Raw genomic sequence first — 26,180 nt, forward strand, 5'->3', positions numbered from 1 at the left:
CTGGGTGAAAACTCAGCTGGCTCCAAAGGCAAACCTGATGCATGCCACAACTCCCACAAATGTGTGTCTGGGATCTGCTGCAGGGCACACGATGGTTCCTCTTCTCCAGTAGTCACCCTAGGGAGTGGCTGCAAAGGTATTTCTCATCCCTCTTCTGTGGGCAGGAGAAGCTCTAACACGGGGAGCACCCTTGAAAGCTCCTTCAGCAGCCCCTCTAATCCAAAGATAAGGAAGTATTGGATAAACACGTACAACTAATCTATAACTGGAAAGAAGATACAATTTGTAGAGGTTTGGAAACCTTATGGTTATACCTTTTAGGTATCTACTGGGTTATATGATGTCACCTTGCTCAGTAGCCTTCTCCCAGCATTTGAAAGCAGCAACAGATTTTGAAAAGGCTTTTGACATAATCTCAAAATCTCATCACAAAGATGATCCAAGGGCTGGAGCACCTCTGCTACCAAGACAGGCTGAGAGAGTTGGGATTGTTCAGCCTGGAGAAGAGAAGGCTGCAGGGGGAGCTTATAGCGATCTTGCAGTACCTGAAAGGTGCCTATAAGAAATCTGGGGAAGAGCTGTTCACTAGGGCATGGCACAATAGGATGAGGGGGAACGGTTTAAAACTAGAAAAGGGGAAATTTAGGCTGGATATGAGGAAGAAGTTCTTCACCATGAGGGTGGTAGATCAGTGGCACAGGTTGCCCAGAGAGGTGGTGGAGGCCCCATCCCTGGAGATATTCAAGGTCAGGCTTGATGGGGCTGTGAGCAACCTGATCTGGTCCCACTGTCCCTGCTGAGTGCAGGGGTTGGACTGGATGAGCTGTAAAGATCCCTTCCAACCCAATGCATTCTATGATTCCCACAAGAATCATAGAAGAAGTGGACTAAAGAAAGAAGAGTCTGGGTTGGGGACTGACTGAACCAGTACGCTCAAAGGGTGATGATCATCCTTTGACATCTGTCAGGTGGTCAGTGATGAACACAGTAGCTTAGGATACCTTTGGTGACAGTGGATATCTTCATCAATTAGCTGGATTATGACACAGAGTGCTTCCTCAGCAAATTTGCAGAGGATGATAAATTAAGGGGGAGTGGCTGACATGACAAATGGCGGAGCTATATTCCAGAGGGATCTTGATGTACTTGGCCAGGAGAAACCTCATAAAGTTCAGTAAGAAGAAGTCTGCACCCATACGCTTTTGCAGGCTGTCAAACAAACATCTGAATTGCAGCTTCATTGAAAAGGACCTGGAGGTTACAGCGGTTGCCAGGGTGAATGTGGACCCAGAAGCACACTCCTTTTGCCGGTCAGGTAATCAGCATCCTAGACTAAATTAGGAGAAGCATGGTCAGCAGAAAATGATGTTACTTTCTAGAAGACTGTGACCAGTTCCCATTCTTTGACTTCAAGAGGGATGTGGAAAAACATAAAAGATTCTGTCAGATTCTCAGAGACCTAAATCACATTGAGGTTAGAGGATGTTAAGGGAACTGAGGGTTGTTTTATGTTGTGAAGAAGAGACCTTCTTCACAATGCGTGAAGGGGCAATCTAAAAGCACCCTGTAAGTACTCAGTAGTAAAGATGATGAAACCAAACTCTTCTCAGCAGAGAAGGACCTATGGCTGCAAGCATTGTCTTTGGATGTTCTGATTTCAATTTGAGTAGAGAAAAAAGACACCAGGTAGGTAGAGTAGCGCTGAAGCAGGTTGCTTAGAAGGGTTGTGAAATATCCACCCTTTCTGATTTTTAACATTTGGCTAGATAAAATCATGGCTAATCTGATCTAGTGTTGGCAATAATTCTGCTTCAAGCACGAGATTGGATGAAACGACCTATAAAGATGCATTCAAACCAAATTTTCTATGATAGTAGGAAGAAAAATGTGATGTTTTGGTTTAGGGTTTTGAGGAGCAGTCATTACTAATACAGCTGAGAGAGAAATTACAATTTACTCTTTAGCAGATGTCTACCTTCTGAATTCCAGAAATACTGAAATTATAGTCTAAATATCCTCTAGCTTTTAGGTGTTCATTCCTTCTGTCTTTAATGAACATCATAGGCAAAAGATCCATAAAAATAAAGAACTACCATACTGAGTTTTTACTTCCTTTTTAACTTCAGAAAATGGTAACATCAAACTTCTGTGCATCAGCTGATAAAAAATTCACTTTAACATTTAACTCTGGCTAGATATTAAAGATTCATGGATGAAGAAGCTGAGTTATCTGTTCTGCGTTGAGAAGCATGTTTGATTTCTCTTACATGCATCTTTGCAAAAGAAGATTTCTGAATGAGGAGGAGGTACTGGGGATTGAAAGGAAGGAAAAGGAGAACCATTAAGTTGAAGTCTCAGGGAATTTTTTTCTCTGTATTGAAAGTAGCGTTCCTCAACTGTTTCTTCTTTGCTTACATAAACTTGCTAGTTGAATTGAGAATATTTTATGGAAATATCTTTAAATCTGTATTAATACACAGATTTGACTTTTCAGTATTAAATTATTACAGCTAGCATTATGGGGTGGGTGTGTTATAAAACTATCAAAACCGGCTTTCTGACAATGGTTTTATGAAGCACAACAGTGGGCAAAAAAGCCCTGCAGTTTTCAGTAATGAGTCCTGAAAACTCTGGAACTTTAATGAGTTCACTTAGATAATCCACAGACAAAATACTCTGCATATTTTAGAAGTGTGCATTTGCCGAAAGGAGTTAGGTGCATTCCCTTTTAGTTTTTGTGAGGGAACAGAATTGAATCTCATGTTTCCCAGACAAAGATCATAAAATGCTGTAGGCAGAGCTTTCAACTGGTGAATTTTACATTATTTTTTGACCTTATGTTACCATATAAGTAATGAGTAAAAGATACATAGGAATATGCAGGTGCAGTTATATGAATATTAAATCGCTTATAACTTTGGCAGATTAATTGTTCAAGTTAATATTTTCATGCTCCGTTTTTGCCTGGGGCTGGATTTGTTTATCTAGGGATAGCAAAGGTTATATGTTTGTTTGGTTTTAAAATTTAGTCTAAATTATATATATTGTTTTTAAAGACATTTTAATTTACCGCTATTCTTGCCAAATTGCTTTTATTTTTAACCATAGCAGCTTGGTCATTTAAGGGATGTAGGGAGAATTACATGGCTTAGTTCATGATCTATTCTATTCTGTGTTAAAAATTGTAGTGATATTTTAAATGCTGTAATATTCCATACATAGCTTCAGGGTGTCAAAATATGGGAGCTGAATGAAACTGAATCCACGTAGTATTTCTACTGCTTTTGTAAAAATCCATCAAAATGCCAACAAGTCTTTGGAAAAACTGCAATTCATTTATCCTCCAAAATTGATTTATTAAGTTTTTGCAGTTGAATTCTTTGGGATTGTGTCCTTACACTATGGTGTATCAAAGCTTCTCACAATTCTGTAGTACTGACTAGGTTGTTTAAAAAGCTGGCATGATTGAACACATCTTTATATGGCCAAAGCTAGTTTATCTCTCAACTTATTTCTTCTTCCAGTCCTATCTGAAATAGAAACATCATCAGATGTCGTTCTGTTCCATGCTCTGAATGCACAGTCCTGTCAGATTTAAACATTGACTGGAGGAAGAGGGGGAGTGTGTTTGGCAAGGCATTATGGTGAGACTGGGTGTGAAAATGAGGGAGAATTTGCCACTGGTTGTGCAAGAATGGAAATCACAAGAAGGGAATACTGGTATTTATTGGGTAAGAAAACTTGGATTTAGAAGGGGAATTTAGGACAGGGAAGAACATAAGTAGGAAATGCGTGAAGAGGCAGGAAGAAGCAATGGAGGAAAATAGCCTGGAGTAGAGCAGCAAGGAATTTCATGGCTGGTGAACCAGCAACTCCCTCAGACGGTAAGACATGAGGTTTGGGGTAATCAAGAGTTTTTGCAAGAAGACTGGGGCAAGGAACAGAGGTAGAGAGCAGGCAGGAAAAGTTGCTGATGAGGTGCTGGCTAGGGCCATCTCTCTTTAGGAAAATGGGGAGGAACGCAGGGTTCTGGGTGTGATCCCACCAGGAAGTCTGTCGTGATGGTTCATCCTGTCTGGCTGGAGGATGACAACCTGCTTCTGCTACAGGTTACTCCCCATCTCTCATGAGGTGGAGTTCTCATGCTGGAGCTCTTGAGTTGGCAACCCTGCTGATAATTGGTTTGAATTCAATAATAGGATTGTCCCATAATAGGATTTCTTTCTTGGTTTAGTCTTTGGTCAATCTCAGGAATTATTTTTAAAAAAATTTAAAGACCACTATTCAAGTTACACGTTAAATGTTCAGTTAAGAAAAAATTAAGTTTGTTTGTATAACCTTATATTGGACCCTTGGTGAAATAGAATGGTAAAGTATTTAGTTATGTTATAATCTAAAAATGTCTACTTATAGAACACAAAAGTGTTCTAAAGTGGTAGCAGCTTTTTTAGAAAAAAAAACCCCACAGTTGTATTCCTTAGCTTTATTATTCATTCCCTTCAATGAAGCATGAAATTGCTAAATTTCAAAGCAACTATTTTGTTTCATGTATTTAGCACACAAATTTTATCTTAAGCTGTTAAACTTTACAAGTACATAATAATCATCTGCTTATCATAAGATTTCATTTTGCTACCCGAGATTTATTTTAAATAGTAAGTCTTAACTTGTGATAATTATTTATGTTTAAATAAACATCTACTCAATGTCAAGTCACTAGATGATCATTATGTCCTGTGTAATCCACATATATTTATCCAGGCCTGTCAGAGATCCACTAGTAAGAGGATTTGACTATTTCTAATACAGTCTATTACTTAGCACTTAAAAAAAAATCTGATTTCAGAATCTACTTTAGTGCTTAAAAGGAGATTTTTGAAATGAGATAGTAGGATCAACAGGGATAATATGCACAGAAGTGGTAAGTCATATTTAATAGCTCACAGAGGAAAAAGATAACCCTAAGTATGTACTACATGTATCACAGACACGGACATTTAAAGCAGCTGTTACCACTTAAAGACCCATTGGGGTGACTGTGGTTAGTTCTGTGACACTGCCAGCTCAGTATGGAAGAGCAGTCAGAAAAGTAATTAATTATGGAAAATAGGCTCTGATAGGAAAGGAAAAGAGTACAAAACATGATGTTTTCCTGAATGAATCTATGATGCATTGGTGTCTTGAATACTACGTGGAGGCAACAGGAAAAAGCCCCAGAAGAGGGTGGCAGATGAGCAGGGGTGTAGCATGGTTTCCAGGCCAAATAAACAATAATTCCAGTATAGAAAAAAAATGTGAGATAGAACAGAGATCTGAGAAGGTACCCGTGACATACAGAAGGCAACAGGCAGTGACTGTTAGCACCTTCTCACAACTCAGAGACAGGAAGTTTATACACAAAAATAGAAGTTTTTGAAATTTTACCAGATGTTATCAAAGTGCAATCAAAACAGGCTTACATTACAAGAAGGTAGAGGATTTTGGGCATGTCACATGATTAGTCTGTGGGACTCATTGCCACGGGGTGTTATGAAGCCTAAGAATTTAAAAATGTTCAAATACAAATTACTGATCACTGTTTTTTTTCCAAATTAAGCAGTCATTTCATTTCCTAATTCCTGATGGCTAAAAATAATGGGTGTAGAATTTGCTGTAGAATATGAAAAGTTCTAAATTAGACTTATTCTGTCTTGTAAGCCATTTCATTTGTAAACCCAATTAACAAGTTTAAATAGTATTGCTAAGAGGAACAATGCAATCCTTACTCTTCATTACTGCACTAAGAACATTGCCATGATCTTAAGCACTTGTGTTGCAGTTACAGAAAACTTTAAGGCTCATGAAAATAGCAGTTAATGATGGAAAAGCTGAGAAATCATTGATTATAGGATTTCCAGAAAGAATTAAGGTAATGTACTTCTGGTATTTTCTTCCAGCTCTTGACACCCCTTCTCTGTCTTTCATTTAGGTGTAATAAACTTGACATATGAGTGTTTAGGTCTTATTTGAGTTGCCAGGACACAACCTAGGAAATAAAATCAATTTTCAATTCAAAATAAACCTATTGAACAATAAGGTATGTGGTTCTACAAGGTTATATGAACAAGAAACCAAAAGAAGTCAAAAACCATATATATTTATATATATAAAGATCACTAGTTATTAGGAGTGGAAGAGTTCATTTGTATTAAATTGCTATTGACTTTTAACAGTGGTGTACTTTTAAAGGCACTTTTTTGCATGCTTCCCAGCACCATTATATTAGCAATACTAATGCATTGGTTGTCTTTACTGAACTTGGGTACAATTAAAAATTGCTACTAAAGAAAAAAAATGTTGGAAACTTTGTAGCACTGTGAGATTTATTTTCTCTCAGATTGAATTTAGTGTTTCCTGGCTATAGCCCTGCGTACTCAATATGCTGTGAGAGCTTAGCTGGTTTCTTTCCATATCATAAAAGGTTTTAAAATCCAAAGAATGAAACTGTTAACATTTAATGTGCTATGTGTTGGCAACTGAAGCCTACCAAACAGGATTCTGCAATAAAAAACGTTAAAATTAAATTGAGGACCCTGCATGATGCTGAGGAGAGAACAGTTTTAATAATGCCATTTTCTTATAACTTCTGTTGTGCAATAAAGCCAGCCTGAAACAATAACGCAGTGATGATCCAAACAAGGAATAATAAGGACTACAAGCAACAAGGAAGATTTGCTTTCTTTACACAATCTGTTATGAAATAAATAAATAAAACCAGTGTCAAATCGATCTTCTACCTCCCACTGTTGCTGTTAGCTTTTCCACCAATTAGTTGCACCTTTCTGTGGAAATTGTGCCTCATTGCAGTTATTTCTATACTGATTAACAATTCCAGCCTTCAATTTTTTTCTATTTTTCTTTTTTCCTGGAAAAGTAGTTTATGACTATCTGCTGTTCAAACATCCATTTAAAAGATTAGCTTGTAGCACTGAGTGACTTGATTCTCTCTCGTGAATTATCTATATAGGCATGCTCAGGCCAAGATACACTACACTTTACATTTTCTGTTGCATGTCCTCTACTACTGTATGCCTGATTCTCCAGCTAACCAAATTATTGCTGTTCACCTAGACCTAACGGTTGCTGCTCTCATTTATCACAGAGTTTGGTGTTTAGCTGAATGATAGAATCATAGAATGCATTGGGTTGGAAGGAACCTTTAAAGCTCATCCAGTCCAACCCCTGCACTCAGCAGGGACATTGGGACCAGATCAGGTTGCTCACAGCCCCATCAAGCCTGACCTTGAATATCTCCAGGGATGGGGCCTCCACCACCTCTCTGGGCAACCTGTGCCACTGATCTACCACCCTCATGGTGAAGAACTTTTTACTAATATCCAATCTAAATCTAATCTTTCCTAGTTTAAAACCATTCCCCCTCATCCTATTGTGCCATGCCCTAGTGAACAGTTAGTGAACAGCAGCAGTTAGTTGTTTTTCAGAGTAGACACATATTAGATAATTACTTGTGAAAATAGATTTTAAAATTATCAAGTATTCAGTAATATTTATATATTTGGCATTTTAGGAGAATTTTTGCCTAACTATTAAAAAAAGGATAATAGAGAAAATAAATTCCATAATGTAGTCATTTGTTCTTCCTCACACTAGAATTTATAAGAATTGCTTATTTATTTATTTTAAATGAGAAAAAACCTCTGAAGTTGTACCTTCTGCATCTAAAAGTGATGCAATTGCAAATAAACTACAGTGACTCAGTCCATAAATAAAATATATCTAACTTTTGCACTTTTGTTACAGCATGCCAAGTGACCTGCCGCATGTTTTTAAAGTCATTTGAAGAATTAATGCATCGTAAAATAAGGCCTCGATATTTGTGTTCAGTCTGGCTCTTAATTAGTTTGCAAGAAAAGTTGAGGTGACCTTGACTGTAGTTTTTCAGAATGGCACATTAGAAATTATTTCCCAATAGCAGAGCTTCCTATTCTCCTTTATCCCATGCTTTGAGAGAAGATAACTTGTCTCTGTCACAACGTTGGGGAAGAAGATATGCAAGGCAGGATTTACCAAGTGGGCTGATCCCATTGGATAGACGTTCTTTCCTCTTCTTCCAGTAAGGAGAAATATAAATGACAAGAGAAAATGCTGTGTTAGAAAAATCATTTAATAATGCTGGATGGTCTTAATAATTCTCTTTTTTTTTAATAATTAGGGATTGTTTTCTTCCAAAGTAGGTAGGCGTACTAGTTTGCCGTAGAGAAGGTGAGGAGTCAGGAGGATATTTGAAGGTAGTCTCTTGGAGCGAGTATCTCATATTACTTTTAGTGATTACTGGCCTACATGTAGCACAGTTTGGATGACCAGGACAGTCATCTGCCCAGTACATTTTAATCATTATCCTCCTTTCCATTTTTCATCTCAACTGTCAGTGATTTTTACACCATTTAATTTATATTCACTAAATCAAATTGAGAGATAAAATAAGTTTATGCTTATGAGCTGGACCCTTGATGTTGTGCACTGCTTATTTTTCAAGTTCTTGCTTTTCTGTGCCAATAAAATGTGCAGCCAAGGCCCAGCTATGCGATTGGCAGTATAACCATATGCATCTAAGTAGTATGAAGGTATCTTAAAAAACCAGTTCAGACCATAATCTTAATGACCTCAAAAGAATAGCATCTGATGGTAAATAGGTGTCTGTGATGATCTTGAACCAGTTCAAAGGCCTTACAAGAAGTGCATTCAGAACTGAAATTAGTCAGCACCCTGAATCCTATTCTAAGCAAAGAGTCTGAGCATTAAAAAGATAACAAATCTGAATTCCTTTTTTAACCTTAAGACCTCTCTCTCCAGCTGTTACAGAGGGTATGTGGTTAGCTGAGTTGCAGTATCACATAATACCTATTAGAAGAGGCTCTTATGTATCGCAATATATCCAAGGGGTTGTGGCACTCTTATGCCATCTACCACTCAGAGAAGATTAATAACTTGAATATAAGAAGTTAGCAAGTTGATTACAGACTGGTTAGTGTTTTAAGCCATGAGAAATCTACCGTTTGTATTCATCTTCCTTCACTGGGGCAGTATTTCTTCAATTTTCATAATGGATATCATTCATATTTGATATTGTACTTGGTTTTTAGTATATAACCGAAAAGCAAAAGTGATTTTTGAGGGAATAAAAGGCAGTATTGACCTAAAATAAAATTATAGAAGCTTTTTTTCCCTCTGGATTTTTGGTATTGAAAGCAGTAATTGATTTAGTAAATAAATTATTAAATCCACCCCTCTGAAACAAGTGTGAAATGTGCAGAGGAAAAAAAAGACTTTCTACCTTAAACATTTTTAAAGGGATTGTACAAAATGCTTGACAGAATGCATTGTAACTGAATGAGTGACAGCTTTGCTATTTTGATATTTGGTAATCTTAAACTGCCACTTTTCAACTGTAAAGTTTTCCCTTGGAAAGTCAGGCACAGAGAGTTCTCAAATCATATGTCAGATTGCTATGAATAATGTTATTGAGTGAGACCAGTTTTTTAAGAAAAGTAGCTATTCCTTTTCCCCCAAAGGACAAAACCAGAAGCTAACAACAAAGGAAAATTTGTTCTCTGTATCTGTCACCATATCCATGACCATATGGATACCATGGGTATCATTCTGGTACCCATGAAAGTCACAGCAAAAACCACACCCATGTGAGGCACAGTGCAGCCACAAGAACAGAAAATGTTCATTAACTGCTTGGCCTCTTGCTATTTTCAGGCTTCTGAAATAAGATTTTCATTTAGCTAATACTCTATAGCTGTGATTAAAGAGAGTGGCATACCCTGGATCTTCTGGCAGAAGCGAGGATATGACAGCAACTGCATCTTGGCACTCTTTAGAGCAGAAACTTCAGGAAATTGGAGTTGTTTCACTCTGCCAGAAGGAACAGAGGTATCTGCTGGGGCCAACACAGTGGTTGGAGATGTTACATGACGGGAAATGTACTACATGGTGCGTTGTTTTGAGAATTGTTTGCTGGTTGTCTCCTGTGGATCCCTGGCTGGCTGGTACTAAAGGCTGCATCCCCATCTCCCCTCTCCCCAGGCGGCTCCCTGGGAGGTTCAGGGTAAGTATTGGCTCACCCAAGCTGTTGGCCTCTAGGCAGCAGGAGAGAAATGCCAGGTGACCTATGGGGAACTTTGAGTCTGAAAACATGAGCAAAGAACTCCTGAAGTGAAATGAATTGCTTACATAGTTTGTTACCATCAGTGTTATTACAGGTTATAGCTCACTTTGACCACAGCTCTACTTGCAAAGCCCCAGCTCATCAGGGCAGGAGTATGTTGTATTAACAAGTAATATGTCCTTAAACTTTATCTTAAATTAATGGGTAAAAATTTCCTCTTTTGGGGTAATAAACATCATATCTTCTGCTATGCAATGCTCAAAGTTAAGATCACTGAAAACTGTGCAGAAGTAATGTTGTGAGATTTTTTTTTAAAAAAGCAGAGTATGTGGAAATATTCATCATTGATCTTCAGAGATAAGATATTCCCTTCCAGTGCCATGCTTCCTGTAAGCCAGTTTTATGGCCCACTTATATTATATCTTTATATGCAGTTGCTTGTATGCCATAATGCTGTGTTATCAAATTGTAACGTTTCCTTTAACAGCACACTTTACTTGTCAGAAAAGCCCTACTGGAAGGTTTTGACAGTTTTGCTATGCATGCTTTTAAAATGATTGCTGTGTTTTCTCTGTAATTGCGGCCACTAATACACACCTGATCTTTTACTCTTGTCTCTGTATCACCAGGCCTCCTGAACCTGTTTACAGCACTGTGAACAAACTGTGTGATAAACCACCTTCTCCTAGGCACTATTCCCCTGTCGAGTGTGACAAAAGCTTCCTTCTTACAGCTCCCTATCCCCACTACCACGTAGGCCTGCTCCCTGACTCTGAGATCACCAGGTACTGCATGCGCTTCTTCCTCACCTCCTTCGTTAGAGTGCATGAACGTCACTAGATTTAGCTCATAGTTTGCATCTTCACCACAGATCTTCTTTTTTCTGCAGCTTGGCCTTGTTTTTAACCATGCTTTCACATTTGCACCACTGGAAGATATATGCTGCCTTGGTATATAATTTTGGTCATCCAAAATCCAGTGATGAGCACAGGCAATGTTTTGATCCTTTGGAATGGTGCTCTAAAATAGGTTACTTATTATGTATCACATTTTACCACTGAATTCAGTATTTGTTTCTCTGTGAGTACAGAAAATGACTAAGACGTCACTGAAAGCCACAGTAATTTGTTTTGATGCAGTCATTTTATTTCCATATTGCACATACTTTGTTCACTGAGCATCTTTGAGTTTATAGGATGGCTGCCTAATCCATCCAGAATTTGGGCAAGAAATAATCACCTCCCTCACCAAGTCATGGCTGAGAATATATCTAAAATTTAGATAACTTATGTTAGGTGTCCTCTGAGAGGATAGTTAGTAAAACCTAAAATGATGAACATTTCCATGGGTAATGGAAGACATTTCTATAATGTATTATCAGTGGTTGCCTCCTGAGAAATATTTAATAAGGAATAACATTCTATCCAAAACTATTTGCTAGTATAAGCCAGCTATTCTTTTATAGTCTACTAGGATAGTACTACTAGGATAGTAGTAAACCCAGACAACTTGGGAGATAGAGGAAGAGTTAGGCACAAATTTTCAGGAAGCTGTTGAGTGCTTCCTTTGTCAGGGAAAAAAAACTGTCATCTTTTATATTCTAGAGTAGAAGAAAAGTAATTGTATTTGGAGCTTTGATCACAGGTACTTTCTACAAAAAACACTTTTCAAAGAAAACAGTAACGTGTGAAGAGAAGAGCAGAAGTGTGTAAGTGGAAAGTAAAACGGTAAATTAACGTAAGATACAATACTAGAGAGAAACCCCAGGGATTAGAAAAACATCTGTGAAAGGCATTGCAGTGCTATGAAATAGAAAGCTAAATTAAAAAAGCAATAAAACAAATGCTAGTCAAGAACGCAGCAGATGTGGTCAGAACATGAAGAAGCTGTCAGTTTATTAGAATGAAAACTGTAGCTTCTAGAATTTGTAAAAAGATGTTTAATCACTGGACAAAGTAGTCAGGCTGTTCAGGCCACTGCAAGTTTGGGTGAAAAACATTGATAATGTTTTATAAATGTATCAGTAACTCCAGAAAGACACCAAGTGCTACCAGATCTATCCACAATATTTGGATTTCTCTGCAGATACCATCTTAAAGGAAATAACTAGCCAAAAAGTAGTAAATTGACTTCGGGTCTTTAGGTACAGCAAACATATGAGTAATTTATCTGTCAGCATCACAGTGCTTCTTTGTGTTTTGAGCCAAACAACACAAGAGATCATTATAAAAAGACTCTTACTTTTAAAATGATCCCTTTGGAAAGGAAGAGACCAACTTGAACTAGAAAGTTGAACAAGAAAGTCCCTGGGGAATTTGGGGCCATGGAGGTCTGTATTGGGAGTGATGAGGATTAGACTGTGGCTTGCTAACGATGGAGAGATACAATTCATTGCTAAATGCTCAGTCTCTGTAGACACCACTGTCAGGACTGTAGGGGTAGGTTGGGGGAAAAGGGTGAATCTGTTAAGGCTGCTTCCTGCACACCAGATACTCAAATGCCAATAATCAGTGGAGTCTTGGAGACATCATAGAACTGGGCCATTTTGCCACCTGCATCCTTTGACTGTATTGTGTGGTTGATTGAATACTTGGTCATCAGACATTTGATGATCTGATATCAGGACTTAAAAAGCTGAGTTTTAGTCTACTAAGTGTCCGTTAACATTTCTCTTCATTCTTCTTTGATGTAAAATTAAGCTCCAGTCCCTGTATATTTAATAAGTTTGTTTATTTCAACAGTGTTGTGTTTAGGGCTGGGCTGGCCACTAAATCCTGGACAGATGCTCTCTATGAACCCCTCTCACCTCCCCAGAAGGGGACAAGAAAGAGAATAAGGGAGAGAGACTTTACGGATTGGAAAAGAAAATGAACAGATTTAATAAAACAATAATGCTAATACTACAGGATAATAATGTAAATGGGAAAATAACAAAGTATAAATAAATATGTACAAATTTTTATATAAAACCAATATAAAATCCTCCCCCCATCCTCCCACCCCTCCCCCAATGACAAATACGTCACCAGAGGCTCTGCGGAGCAGGGCACTGGAAAAGTCCCAGTCTGGACCCAGCAGCAGTGAGCGCTGATGCAGGAACACAGGTGTCAGGATCAGAGGCAGATGAACCAGCAGGGTCTGCTCGGACTCCGACCATTGCAGGATCAGAAGAGCAGAGGGCAGGATCGAGAAGGGTCAAGACGGAAGAAAGGGTCCAAGATGGAAGGGTTGAGACCCTCGTGATCCCTCAGCTTTGTACTGAGTATGACGTGTGTGGGATGGAGTTGGTCAGTTTTGGGTCCGCTCCTCCCCAGAGGTGCAGATATGGCACCCATGGTGAGGCAGTGGCCTTGTCATTATCACTTGTAGAAGTACACATTGTCTGGAAAAACATGCAGTTAATTTCAGCAAGTACAGCCAGTTAGAAGAGAGTGAGCTGGGAAGTAAAATCACTAAATAGAAAATTAGTGCTGTTTAGCTCAGACCAAGACAAACAGTCCAACAGAAACTGCAAAAAACCACAAAAGATGAGAAATGACACAGCTCATGGTTAAATGCTCTGCACTATGCTCTGCTACGTGCTGTGGAAGGGGCAACTGATTGTTATGATTTAGACTTCCTTCCCACTGTGAAGTAACATCCGGATGGAAAATATGACAGCTTTTGATGTTCTGAAGTACTGTCATCTTTTCCACAGGACTCATTGAATAGTTGGCTGTGGAGGAAGACATTTGAAATAATATTTCACCAAATGCCTTTGGTGAAGAAAGTGACAGCTTTACAACATCTATCATGATCCAGTTTCCAAATGGACTCAGTATTCACAGTTGGAGAACAGATTTTAGAAAAGTGGTAATCCCATTTTAACCCTAATCCAAGTGGCTGTTTTTGCAGAAGTGTTCATTGCGTGCAGCCCTAAATTTCACAAAGGTGATGTGTCTCAGGGCTGTATTGTTTTTGGAAGAATTAATTCATAAAAAGACCTTGTTTAAAATCTGCAGCTGTGATGCCACCATCTCTATTGGAAGTTATACTACCAAAAAATCTTCCAAATATTGACCAGGTATTTTGAAAGGTCTGCCTTTACTCACCTGAATTCCTCGAAGCCCTGCTCCTCTACATTATACACTTCCATGATTTCCAGTGAAATATAAAAATATATCTCCCTGTCTTCCTGCAGGCTTCCTAGAAAGAGTTGTTCTTCAGAATTCATCAGCCTCAGCTGTGGGGAGGAAGGGACAGGGATTATTTGCTTGTTTTGGTAACTGCAGTCATCATTGTATCTCCAGTATTGAGAATTTGTTGCTGAACTGCAAGAAATTCGGTTTGACAAATAACTTTTCCACAGAAAGAGGAACATGATGCCGTGTTCTCCCAACTGAAATGCTTGTAAGCCAGCCAGTGCCTTCCAAAATGCAGCTCCAAACAATTTGTCAGCTACTCCTCAGCTGATTGTTTTGTCAAGGCTCATTAACTTAATAGGCAAAGAGAATTCATAGGCCAAAGCCATGTTTGTCTGTAATAAATTCAAGTTTATAACCCTTGCTTTTATGGTGGCCTGTCTTAGCTCCTGGGATATGTGGAGGTCTAGAACAATATGCTCCCATTTTAGGATAAAACTAATTTGTTTTTTGTTTGAATCATCAGTTCATGTGAACTGTTATTAACAGGGCCATGTCAATGTGGAACAGCTGAAAATCTGTCCCATTGAAGGCAGGAGTAGAGACAATGTTGGAGTAGTAAGTTTTCCTTTATGATGCAGGGTATTCAGGGACATGATTTAGTGCTGGACTTGGCAGTGCGAGGTTAACAGCTGGACTCGATCTTAAAGGTCTTTTCCAACCTAAGCGATTCTATGAAACTATGCTCTGGCCTCTGTCATTATTGACAGTTATGTGTACCATCAGAGGATTTGGCAGCGAAAGGAAAACACAGCCCATAGGTGTAACACTCTTTCTACAAACATGAGACTTCGCTTCTGCCTGAAGTAACGCAAAATGTTGTGTTCTCAGTCTTTGCACTGAAAACATCTTTACATTCACCACTACACAGATTGACTTAAAAATGTTAACTGTAGTTACCAGCACAGTTTTTGCTAAAAGGCAGTCCTGATACTGTGGATTTGTGTAATTTTTTTTGTCAATAGGTATTTTCTCTTAAGCCTTTGATTATGTGATTACATCAACATTTTTGAGTACGTGTGGGGGAAGGAGCTAAGAGTAGGGTTTCAGACTTTGTGGTCATGGGACAAAAGCTTGGGAACATGACGACTCCTACGAAAATAAAAATAGGTGAAAATTTTGTTCATCTTAAGTCGAGCTTTTGTAAACTTGCATATTCTCATTATGGTGCTGTTGCAGTGCCTCACCACCCTCACAGTAAATTTCTGCCCAATAACCAGTCTAAATCTCACCCCTTTCAGTTTAAAACCATTCCCCCTTGTCCTATCACTCCATGCCCTTGTAAAAAGTCCCTTCCCAGCTTTCCTGTAGCATCTTCAGGTCCTGGAAGGCTGCAGTAAGGTCCACCCGCAGCCTTCTCTTCTCTAGGCCAAACAACCGCATCTCTCTCAGCCTGTCTTCATAGCAGAGGTGCTCCAGCCCTCTCCTTAAGAATTATTTTAAGGTATTTGATGAATTGGATTAATTACATCAGTTCTCAGGACCACCACGACTTTCTCACCAATGGGAATTAGAGAAGATAATATTGCCCCAGATCTCTGGGGCAAAGTCTTTTGCAGAAAACAGCATGTCATTTGCATAGGTATTCAAGGGTAACTGAGCATTGAGTAACTCTAAAGAGCTCCACAAATATAAGTGTACTGAAATGTATGCAGGACATATGGGTAAGGAGACTATAATGTCCAGAATCTTAATGATTGATGCATGAGGCTACTTCCAATGTGGCTGAATTCCCACAGCTGCCATCTCAGCACATGGGGTCACTGTGCTCCAGTAGCTTCTGCAGTCAGACTGGTGTACATCTGCAATGCTGAGCATCACTGCTTGTGGTCACCTCCCTTCACTTTAGGGATCCCTGGGATCCCTCCACAGGCCACAAAGGGACAGCTGAGAAGGTTCTGATCGCTTTTCACGGATCCTAGCAGGAAGTTAAGGTCATGCACTTGGGAAAGGTGTGAATGGTGGGACTCTCTGGTAGTCACTCCTCTAGTGTCCCTTCTCATGTGTTAATATCTGTGCAGCCTTTTTCCTCACAAAAACCTGCTGGGAACAAGCTCGTTGTCAAAATTATGCATAGAGCTCTACTTGTGTGTGGCTGCCTTCCAGGGAGGCTCTTGTCATCTTTATTGAAATTCATATTGTACAGGAGCACTCGTCGTCCCCTTTTCAATCCCATGTGTTCAGTGTGGGGATTATGTCTCCCAAAACACATCTAGCCAGATTTTGAGTTCTTTTGAAATGCCTGGCAACCTGAAATTGGGACTTATCAAACAGCCAGTGAAAAGCAATGATATTATGGAATTGAGTCTTCAACTTGCCCTACATAAATGCAACTTATTCAGTGTCAGTGGAAACAAATTAATCCTATAGTCACAAAGAAAAAAAAAACATCTTTAGAAAATGAAAGATACCTGGTTAAAATAACTCTTGATAAAATAGCTCCCTAAAACCATAAGGTGGCATTTTCAAAAATGAATACGGTGACTTTATGTATTGAGAAGTGACTTTAAGGCATATCTGTACACAAATTTAGGCATTCAAAGGCACAGAGCATATAGCAACCCATAAGCAATTTAAGAGATTAAACTGGTAATCACAGACTAGCTTGGGTATTGATGTTCATACAGATGGGAATTGAAGCACCTTGTTATTGCTGATTTCAGTGAGAATTAGGTATGAAAGTGCCATGGCCTTCACTCCCTGAACAACATCTTTAGCATTTCAAGTACTTCTTTAACTCTGGCATCTAGACCTTTCTAAATATAAGCATGGAGACCTTGACTTGTGTACAGAAACACACATGGCAGTGGTTGACAAGATGCAGTCCAGAGGCATACAACTACATAGCCATTATGCTTGACTGGGTTGTGCTGCTTCTGAATGCAGCTCCAGAAGTGCAATATTTTATAGTTATAAGGCAAAACAAAATCAGCATAAATTGTGTTGATTAACTGTCTGCAACTCAAATGTAATGTCTCAGTGTAGATTGTCCCTGCTTGTGAATCAGACTCCTGAGACCTTTAAATTATTTAGGATCTTTTGGAAATTATACAAATTAGGTGTGGATTTTCCTTATAATTGTCAGTTAACAAATTAAAAAGCCTTAACTGGAACAGTTTCCTATAATTTCTTTGCAATCCTGACTCAAGTGTTCCCTGTAAATAAATGATCAAGTCATATAACTGTTGTAGTTAATGAAAGAAAAATCATGCTGCTTTTGAGCCTTAGCTTTCAGGTTATTTTGTGTGGCTGAATCTCTGACTCTAATAAGCACAAACGTTCCTATAGACTCTTTTACGTGCTTTGCTTTTTTTAATGAGGAGTTTTCTAGTTTGGACACTCTTAATTAAAAGGATTAGGAAGAAGCACCTTTTTAAAAACTTAGAGAGATGATTGCAGGAGAATCTTAGCCTGTAAAGGCATAAAATCTCTATAGTTAAAGTGTTTAATTATGTAAAGTTACAGAAGCCTTTCAGGTTAAGATGGCATGCTCCGGGGTTAGATCTGCTGGGCTTTATTTCGAGTTGTGCTGCTGACTAATTCTCTGAGCAAATCCATTTATTCTGTTTGTTTTGCTCTATCTAGCAGCAGAATAATCTTCTTGCTCAGTTGTATCAAGAAGGAGAAGTAATATTGCTAAAGATAATAGAAGAAAATATTTAAAAGGGAAAAATCAAGGTGTTTGTTTCTATTCCATCATTTGGGAAATGTTTCATATTTTCAGAATATATGGTTTGATTTTCACAGATACTGTGCTTTCTTGTGCTACAGATCTTCTTTTGTTCGTATTCTGCACCCATGCAAATTAAACTGTATATCCTTAGCTCATAAAATGGACAGAAATATTAACTTAGTTTCATTAAGTAGCAGCATTTTCTTTACTAGGTCTTTAGAGAAGAAAAAAAATCAGTTCTCAGTAAGAAAACATCCTTAAATCGCTACTACTAAATTTTTCCTGCTATTATGATTACGAACAGAGCTATAGAGAGACATTTGGGAACAAAGGAAAGATGTCTACTTCTTTTCCTATAAGCAAGCTCTGATATTCAGTCCTTAAGACATAGGGAATGCTCCTGAAGTATCAAATACCAGTTCCTGTGTCTTGTTTAGATTAATGGAACCAGGAGACTAGAAAGGTATCAGGCCACTTTTAAATGGTTCCTGCCTGAATATTTTGGCCAGTCTTCCTATCAGTCTTCCAGTGTGGGGAGGGCGAGGTGGGACATGGCCCTCTAAATTGAAATTTTGCCTGATGAGGATGAAATTTTGCTATCCTTCAGAGGATGCCACCCATTCACCTAACGTTGACTACAGCGGTTACTGGCTCGATACAAGGCATGACTGTTATTTCAAATTATTTCATGAAAATCCAGTCAGTTCCTAAGTTCACACCTTTGAAATGGTCATTTCTGTGAGATATGGTATTGTTTATTTTCAATATATGTAGGCACCCTGTGAAACATCCTGTTCTGATCTCTGAAAATCCCAGTTCTTCCAAACAGTTCTTCCAAAATGACAGAGCACTGGAACTCCAGACACAATGTTCAAGTGCTTCTGTGTGTTGGGAGAAATTTAAACCCACATTTTTAATATTAGTTCCTTGTCTGGTTCAAGTGTATTCAGAATAAGTGACAAAAAATTTGACAGGAGGTGTCACTCTCCATAGGAGTTCTACAGTAACAAGATAATGGAGCCATTCAATAATTCAAATCTTGTCCACACTGATGAAATTAATGGCAATTATTACCTGCCAACTGTTTAAAGACCGATATGAGAAATGGGTTTGGAGATTTCAGTTTCGCTCCTGTGGACAAGTTTTCACATCATAAAAATCATTACTCCATCTGTCACAGTAATTGCTAGACTCTTGGCTCATCAGAAAAACCAAGAACAGATTTAACCTGGAGAACAAATTACTCTTTTTTTACCCCAAGAGAGAGTTCTTTGAGCTTAGAAATGAAATATTACTGTGGAGACAGGGTAAATAAAGCTATCCTGTGGCTACCTATGCTGTACCCACTGGGGGAAGAATAATTTCCAGGGTTGTACCAACATGCAAAAGAGCAAGAAAGCTTACTGGTTAGAGCTGGGAACTGAGAAATTTGCCTGTACCACTGGCAGCTCATATGACCTTGGCAAATTAAGACTTTCCTTCAGTTTTGTCCAGTTGTGAAATATGTGACATGCATCCACAACCACTACCAGAGTAGCAACCCTCAGAGTTAAAAGTGATTTCCAACAGGTGGAGATATGCATGATTTTCTGCACTGCATAAAAAAGAGTGATCATTAGTAGCAAGTGGAGTGATAGGAGGCATCGTGGAAAGCAGGTGAGACCTCTAATTGTAGCAGTGTAATTTGTCATGGAATTGCAAGAGAATTATAACAATGGCAATATTGAGCCCTCCCTCAGCCCTGTGCTAGTCTTGTTTTACAGTACAGTTATCCCACTGGAGTAATGCAGTGCTGACTCAGACCCCTAGATTATTTTCTATCTAATTATCACCATTTATTATTGTTGACATAAGCGCTGTGTAGGTACTTGCAAATTAGTCCATTCCTGTTAATTTTGCCAAGTAAGATCTGACTTAGAACAGAATATGTCTGAAAATGAGAGCAATCCTGCAAAGGAGGACTTTGGGATACTGGTGGATGAGAAGCTGGGCATGGGCTGTCAATGTGCGCTCACAGCCCAGAAACCCAACCCTATCCTGGGCTGCATCAAAGGAAGCTTGGCCAGAAGGGCAAGGGAGGTGATTCTGCCCCTCTACTCCATTCTGGTGAGGCCACACCTGGGGTATTGAGTTCAGCTCTGAGGTCCCCAAAATAAGCCAACATAAGAAGGACATTGAGCTGTTGGAGCGGGTCCAGAGGAGGCCACAAAGATGATCCAAGGGCTGGAGCACCTCTGCTATGAATACAGGCTGAGAGAGTTGAGGTTGTTCAGCCTGGAGAGGAGAAGGCTCCAGGGAGACCTTATTGAGACATTTCAATACTGTAAGAGGGTTTAGAAGAATGAGGACAAACTTCTAAGCAGGCCTGCTGTGATAGAACAAGGGGTAATGGTTTTAAACTAAAAGAGGGGAGATTTAGATTGAACACAAGAAAGAAATATTTTATGATGAGGGTGGTGAAACACTGGAACAGGTTGCTCAGAGAGGTAGTAGATGCCCCATCCCTTCTAAGTCAGCTTGGATCAGAAGGTGTCCCTGGGGGGTTGGACTAGATGATCTTTAAACCTTTTTTGTTTTCCATTTTAGATATTTTTCTCACTATCACAACGTACTTATACCTTTGTGAATCTCTGTGGATCTTGTCCCTGCTTACTGCGGGGGGGTTGGACTGGATGATCTTTAAAGGTTACTTCCAGCTCAATACATTCTACGATTCTGTGGCTCTAATAATTATTTCCCATGGTAAAAGGAAACTTTATTTCAATAGCCAAACTCTAAAACAGTAGGAACAGGTTCTTCTGACATTTCTTTGTTTTTAAAAGGACATACAACCATCATTACGAAAAAATGTAACCGAATGGTTACATATTTCTCATGTTACTGCAGAAATATTTATGGATCAGTACTCATTACATTTCCTTAAAAAAAAAAAAAAGCATTTGTTACTCTTTGAAAATATTGACTATATAATTGGAACCATCTGTTTGCAAAGACTTCAGTGTGATGCAAGTAATGATAACCATAACCCTCAAATCTAATATTTTTTTCTAAACTTGAGTTTGACTGAAAGTCTCAGGATACCTTTGGGGAATCATTGTACATTGTTCCCCAATTCAGTCTGGCAACACAAATACAATAGGGTTTATGAAAATGGAGAAACAGCAGAGAGGAAAACAAACAAGTGTGGGAAACTAAACTCTCCTTTACCTGCATACCACATTTATGTGCATGCATTACAGTTAGTGAGACCTTTTTACATACCATCTAGCCTTTGAGTAAATACAGTCCTTATTTTAAGTTAGGTTTTCATTTTGGTATGGAAAGGACTGCTGAACTACTTTTTCTTACTGATTTAAATTCATTTTCATGTAATTATAGCTATAAACGTTTATAAGAAACACAGAAGATACTGGATAACATTTTTAAAGATTACTAAGTGATTCACTAGCCTAGTGAGAAAATTGGCTGTTGTAAAATGCAAGATGAGCTTTCAGGTAATCTCATGAGTCAAAGTCCAACTGATTTCCAATAAAATATAGATTTGAAAGTACCTAAATTACATTTGAAAGCAAAATGTGAGCTACTAAATAAATACAGCCCAGAGACTCATAATCAAGAATCTCTACTTAAATTCCATAGTTAGGCACATGGTTGCTTCACAAACCGTGACACTTGTGCTCTGTATCCCAGTTTGGCTGTTAAATATCCCATCTCTTCACCTTTCAGACAGAAAATAGTCTGAGTATACACTTGCGACAGCTCTTTGCAAGCCCCCTTTTAATCCCTAATTAAAACAATTTCACTCCAGTTGACTCATCTCTGTATTTTCTCACTTTCCTGTGTCGTGTGAGAAATAGTAGCTTAGTCCTTCATGAAGAATATTTTGCGGCTATTACTGCATTTCTTGAGTAGCTGGAATTGTGTCTGGCCACCAAAATTATCTGGTGATTACTTAAAAATGCTTTTTTTTCCCCTTGTAGACTTAACTTCTGATGATGTAACCTGAAGCGAGATCTAAATATGACTTCAGATCTTTAAAGTTTCTCTTATGGATTCCACTTCAGTTCAGAACGTACATTAGGAGTTGGAAGGATAATTTGTGTTATCCCAGTGGACTAGGATGGTGCCTATTTGCAGTCAGTTTCTCTTCCAACTCCGTAGTTTCTTTGGTGAATTTTCATAAGCCTTGTTATCTTTTCAAATGTTAGTTCAATGTTTTAAAAGTGTGTGTAAGTGTAGGAAAGAACAAAGCCTTACTATACCTGAAGACAGAAATGTTTAAAAACATTGGTTCATTGCTGTTCAGAACCCTGAACTTGAGTTTTTGATAGGAAACACTGAAAAGGACAAGAAGAAACTGCTACTGATAAAACATATGTTTGTATGGAGACATGGTCAGTGCCACTTCACAATAGTTAGACAAATTGACATAGGAGTTCATCGTAAGGCATAGTTGTTATAAGCTGTTGTATCAAAATGAAGTTATTAGAAAGAAGGTTTCGGTTTTTCTAAGAAAGAAAATTAAAAACCACACATTAGGTGTGCACAAAGGGTTACAAGCTCTAAACATCCCTGAATTTTGTGAAAGTCCAGTTATACAACTGACCTTTTTGGTTTGGACCTAAATTTAGCTAAGTTGTCATGGCAAATTTGCATGTAGAATTTGTTAATATTTTGAGATCTGAAACAATTTATTATTTAGCGGGTTTTTATTTCATTTTTAAGGAATAGGACTAGAAGCAGCTACTTTATCTGATTTTTTTGAAATAATGCTTATAGTGCATAAAACGATTACTGTTATTACATAGAAAGCAAGGTCAGTGGAAGTGACGAGATATTAAAATACGTTTTTTAGCTGACAAAGGGAAGGAAGATTTAGTTTGACTCTCAAAATGAAAATTTCGATATTGTTATGGAAATACTGGAACAGAAACATTACAGTCCCTAGGGAGATGCACCGACAATTTCTCTTTCTGAAGTATTTCCATACTCCGTGCAGAAAATGAACCATTCCGCAGATAATTGGAGTTGCTTGCTCTATCTTTTGAGGATCATTATAGTTCTTGCTTTTATCCTTTTGAAATCACTACACTGATGAATTGGAGAGCAGAGAAAAGAACCTAACTCTACAGTGTGAGGATAGACTTGTGTATATGGTCTTGCACATCATCAGTTGTTTTTGACTTGATTACACTGGTTTCTAACAAATCTGAATTCTCAATAGCAATGACTGTATCCTTAAAACAACCTTTCCTAAAAAGCAGCCTGGAACCATCATAATTTTTTACACTGTGTAAAGTGAAAATGTATGAGTGTGCACACCTGAAATGCACTGAAGCCCACATGAGGGAATTACACAGTACAGAAACCAAGTGTCACTTGCTACTACTGGTAGTAGGGTGAGTAGGTAGTAGGTAGCCCAATGCGAGACCATTCAGATACTCCTGAGCTAGTTCTAGAGAAGTTAGATTAGCTGATGAAGCAGTCTAACCTTCTTCCGATAAATGCCCACATCGATTTATAGTTGACTCAGTTATCATCAGCAATATGTGTAGACAGTTTGGTTGCTGATCTGATGAAGATTGTGTGAGCTGTAATCAGACCTCTTATCTTATTATGAGTACAGTGACTAGGAACTGCATGTGGGAGCACTTATGTAGTACCTCTGGCAAGACTGTGGCTCTACAGGCTTGGTTGGAAACAGAAGTCATACAGGTTTGGTTAGGATACAGACTCATGTAATACTGTCATTGCACCATGCAGAAGAGAATTTGCTTTTAACATTTCAGATTCAGCAGTGGGAGTGAAGGTCGTTAATTTGTCATATCAAGATTTTACAGCCTTTGTCTATATTGTACTCCTTCAGTGAAAGTGTATAAAAAGTTTTGTTTTATGAAGAGATCTAAAGTAGGCAGTGGATTCATGAGTGTCATTGAAAGTACAGGTGCTGTCTAGAATCTTGAGGCTCACATGATTGAAACTTCTCTTGTTTGCTATGTGCACACGTGAGATCACACTTTGTAGCATCTCAAAGATTGTTTCTCAAAAAGCCTGTATCTATTTCAATGGACTACTGCACAGTCTTCATAGAATAGCATCACATAGAAAAAGACATTCTTAAATTATCGGAAAGGTAAATCTATTTCCTGTTGACTTAAATGAATCAAGCAGCATGGACCATTGCTGAGGAATAAACCTTAAAACACAATGTTGCTGTATAAAATTCTAGTTCTCAGTAATCACCACTATGATGAGAGAGAAGATTTTTATAAAAGTTAATGTAAATTAGCTCTTCAGTAAAATGGAATGTGCTGTGGTTTTTTTCACATCAGATTTGTATAATTTTGTACATGTCAACCTTTCATGTTTTCTTATTTAAAATTTCCAATTTTGCTATTCTTACTTTGCCACTTTACAAGTTAAAAATCAGCTTCGTTAGTGTCAACGAGCAGAAATGCAACAGTCATGCAACTTAGAAAATGACAAGTTTTGTTCAACTTGCCCACAGAAATAATGAATAGCACAAATTAATTTTAGTCTTGTCTATCTAAATGTATTAATATTGCTCCCATCACCGTAGGAGTCTGGACATCTCGTTTATCTTTGTTTTTTTAGAGACAGGGAGCTGGAAAACAGAGAGAGTAAATGACTTTGCTAAGGTCCTAAAGGAAATTCACAGTGAGACTGGGAAGCTTCAGACTCACTTGCCATAAGGAGAAGCAAACAAAGCACATGAATCAAGAATACGTTGTGCAAATTCATATTTTAGTAGCATATGTATGGATTTAAATCAATGGAGTTATCTTTTTGAAGATTTGAGATAGCTTCAATTGACTTGTAAAATAAATTCCTGGAAAAAAAAACAAGTAGAAGCAGCCATTTGATTTGGGAATGTTGATTCACAGGTTAATTAACCAATATGCAGGAATCTGGTAATATTGTAAAGGGACTTCATAATTCTAATAAGAAAATAGCAAAGTGAATTAAAATAGATCCTAATGAAATTTTTCAAAGAGTATAAGCATTTCATTTCTCAAAGCTAAAACCAGTCTCTAAGTAGAGAACAAGATGAGCTGTGATGTGAGAAGAAATTATGTTATATTTTCTTCTGTAAAAGGCTGGCTGTTTTACCTTGGGTTGCAATCAGAGGTGTGCATAGTGTAACACTTACTGTAAGAACATTTAATGGATGTGAATTGCCATCTGTGAAATACATAAACTGAAATCGTTAATCTTTTCCAACACTGATTTGTACATTCTGTGTTCTCATTGAAAGGGAAGAGTTGGTGTTTGGGGCTGATGTGTAGCAATGTCTGGTTGGTATATAAAAGGATACTGCAGCCACAGTAGCTATCATAGTTTTAATAATAAGATGTAAATTTAAATTAATTTAGATGCCTCATAGGTGTATAATGTCTCCAGGTCTATCTTTGAGCTAGAGAAAAGACAGCAATCAAACTGTCCCACTTAGCCTCGGTACAACAATGAGCACTTTAGAGCCAGAAGTAACTGATGAGTGAAAGAACCTTCTTTGGGTATCTTGACGAGTGTTTACCCAACTGTATTTGGATAATTCTACTGGTTAAAAATATGCTTATTTAAACAGATATTTTCTATAATAATAGATATACCTGATAAGCTAGAAAAGAGGCATAACTTGAAATAAAATAATATATCAAAGGAATTCTAAGCCCAAGAGCCTATTGCCATGGAATTTCCTGCTAATCTTGCAAATGCAAGATTTGAAGATGTGGATGACCATCCAGTGCATGGGCTTATCCTCCATAGGTTTTTTTGTATCATCTGAGTAATCCACATTTCATATCTGAAGAGTTTCATTGATTGCAGCATATTCATAGGTTTTCAGTCAAGCTGCTTTGTCCTCTAAAATAACACATGAAAAACTGAAGCAAAAGCTGCAATGCTGGCTAAGTTCATGTGCACAGGATAAATATGGACACAAGGTGCCCATCCTCATGCTAATGACAATGGCTTTTAGTCCTACTTAAGACTGAATGAGTTGCTGGTATAAATCCAACTGATTAATCCATTTTTATTGATCAGTTCATGCTTCTTTGTGCTTCCCTGTCTGTCTGTTATTCTTATGTGTCATGGTTTAGCCATGACAGTACTTTTTCTCTTAGACAGTAGT

General features: G+C 38.1%; 1 protein-coding gene across 1 annotated transcript in view; it reads left to right on the forward strand.

Annotated features, from left to right (window-relative positions):
* The window catches only part of LOC104548012 (disks large homolog 2), a gene marked incomplete at both ends in the record, with an annotated part of 122,807 nt that overhangs the window by 73,723 nt on the left and 22,904 nt on the right, over positions 1 to 26,180 (forward strand). The window contains one exon of the mRNA XM_010193913.1: positions 10,804 to 10,959. Within this exon, the coding sequence (XP_010192215.1) occupies positions 10,804 to 10,959 (156 nt within the window). The remainder of the gene's footprint in view (positions 1 to 10,803; positions 10,960 to 26,180) is intronic.

The sequence above is a fragment of the Mesitornis unicolor genome, unplaced genomic scaffold (genome assembly GCF_000695765.1).
Source record: "Mesitornis unicolor isolate BGI_N332 unplaced genomic scaffold, ASM69576v1 scaffold14681, whole genome shotgun sequence".
In the NCBI taxonomy this organism is placed as follows: domain Eukaryota; kingdom Metazoa; phylum Chordata; class Aves; order Mesitornithiformes; family Mesitornithidae; genus Mesitornis; species Mesitornis unicolor.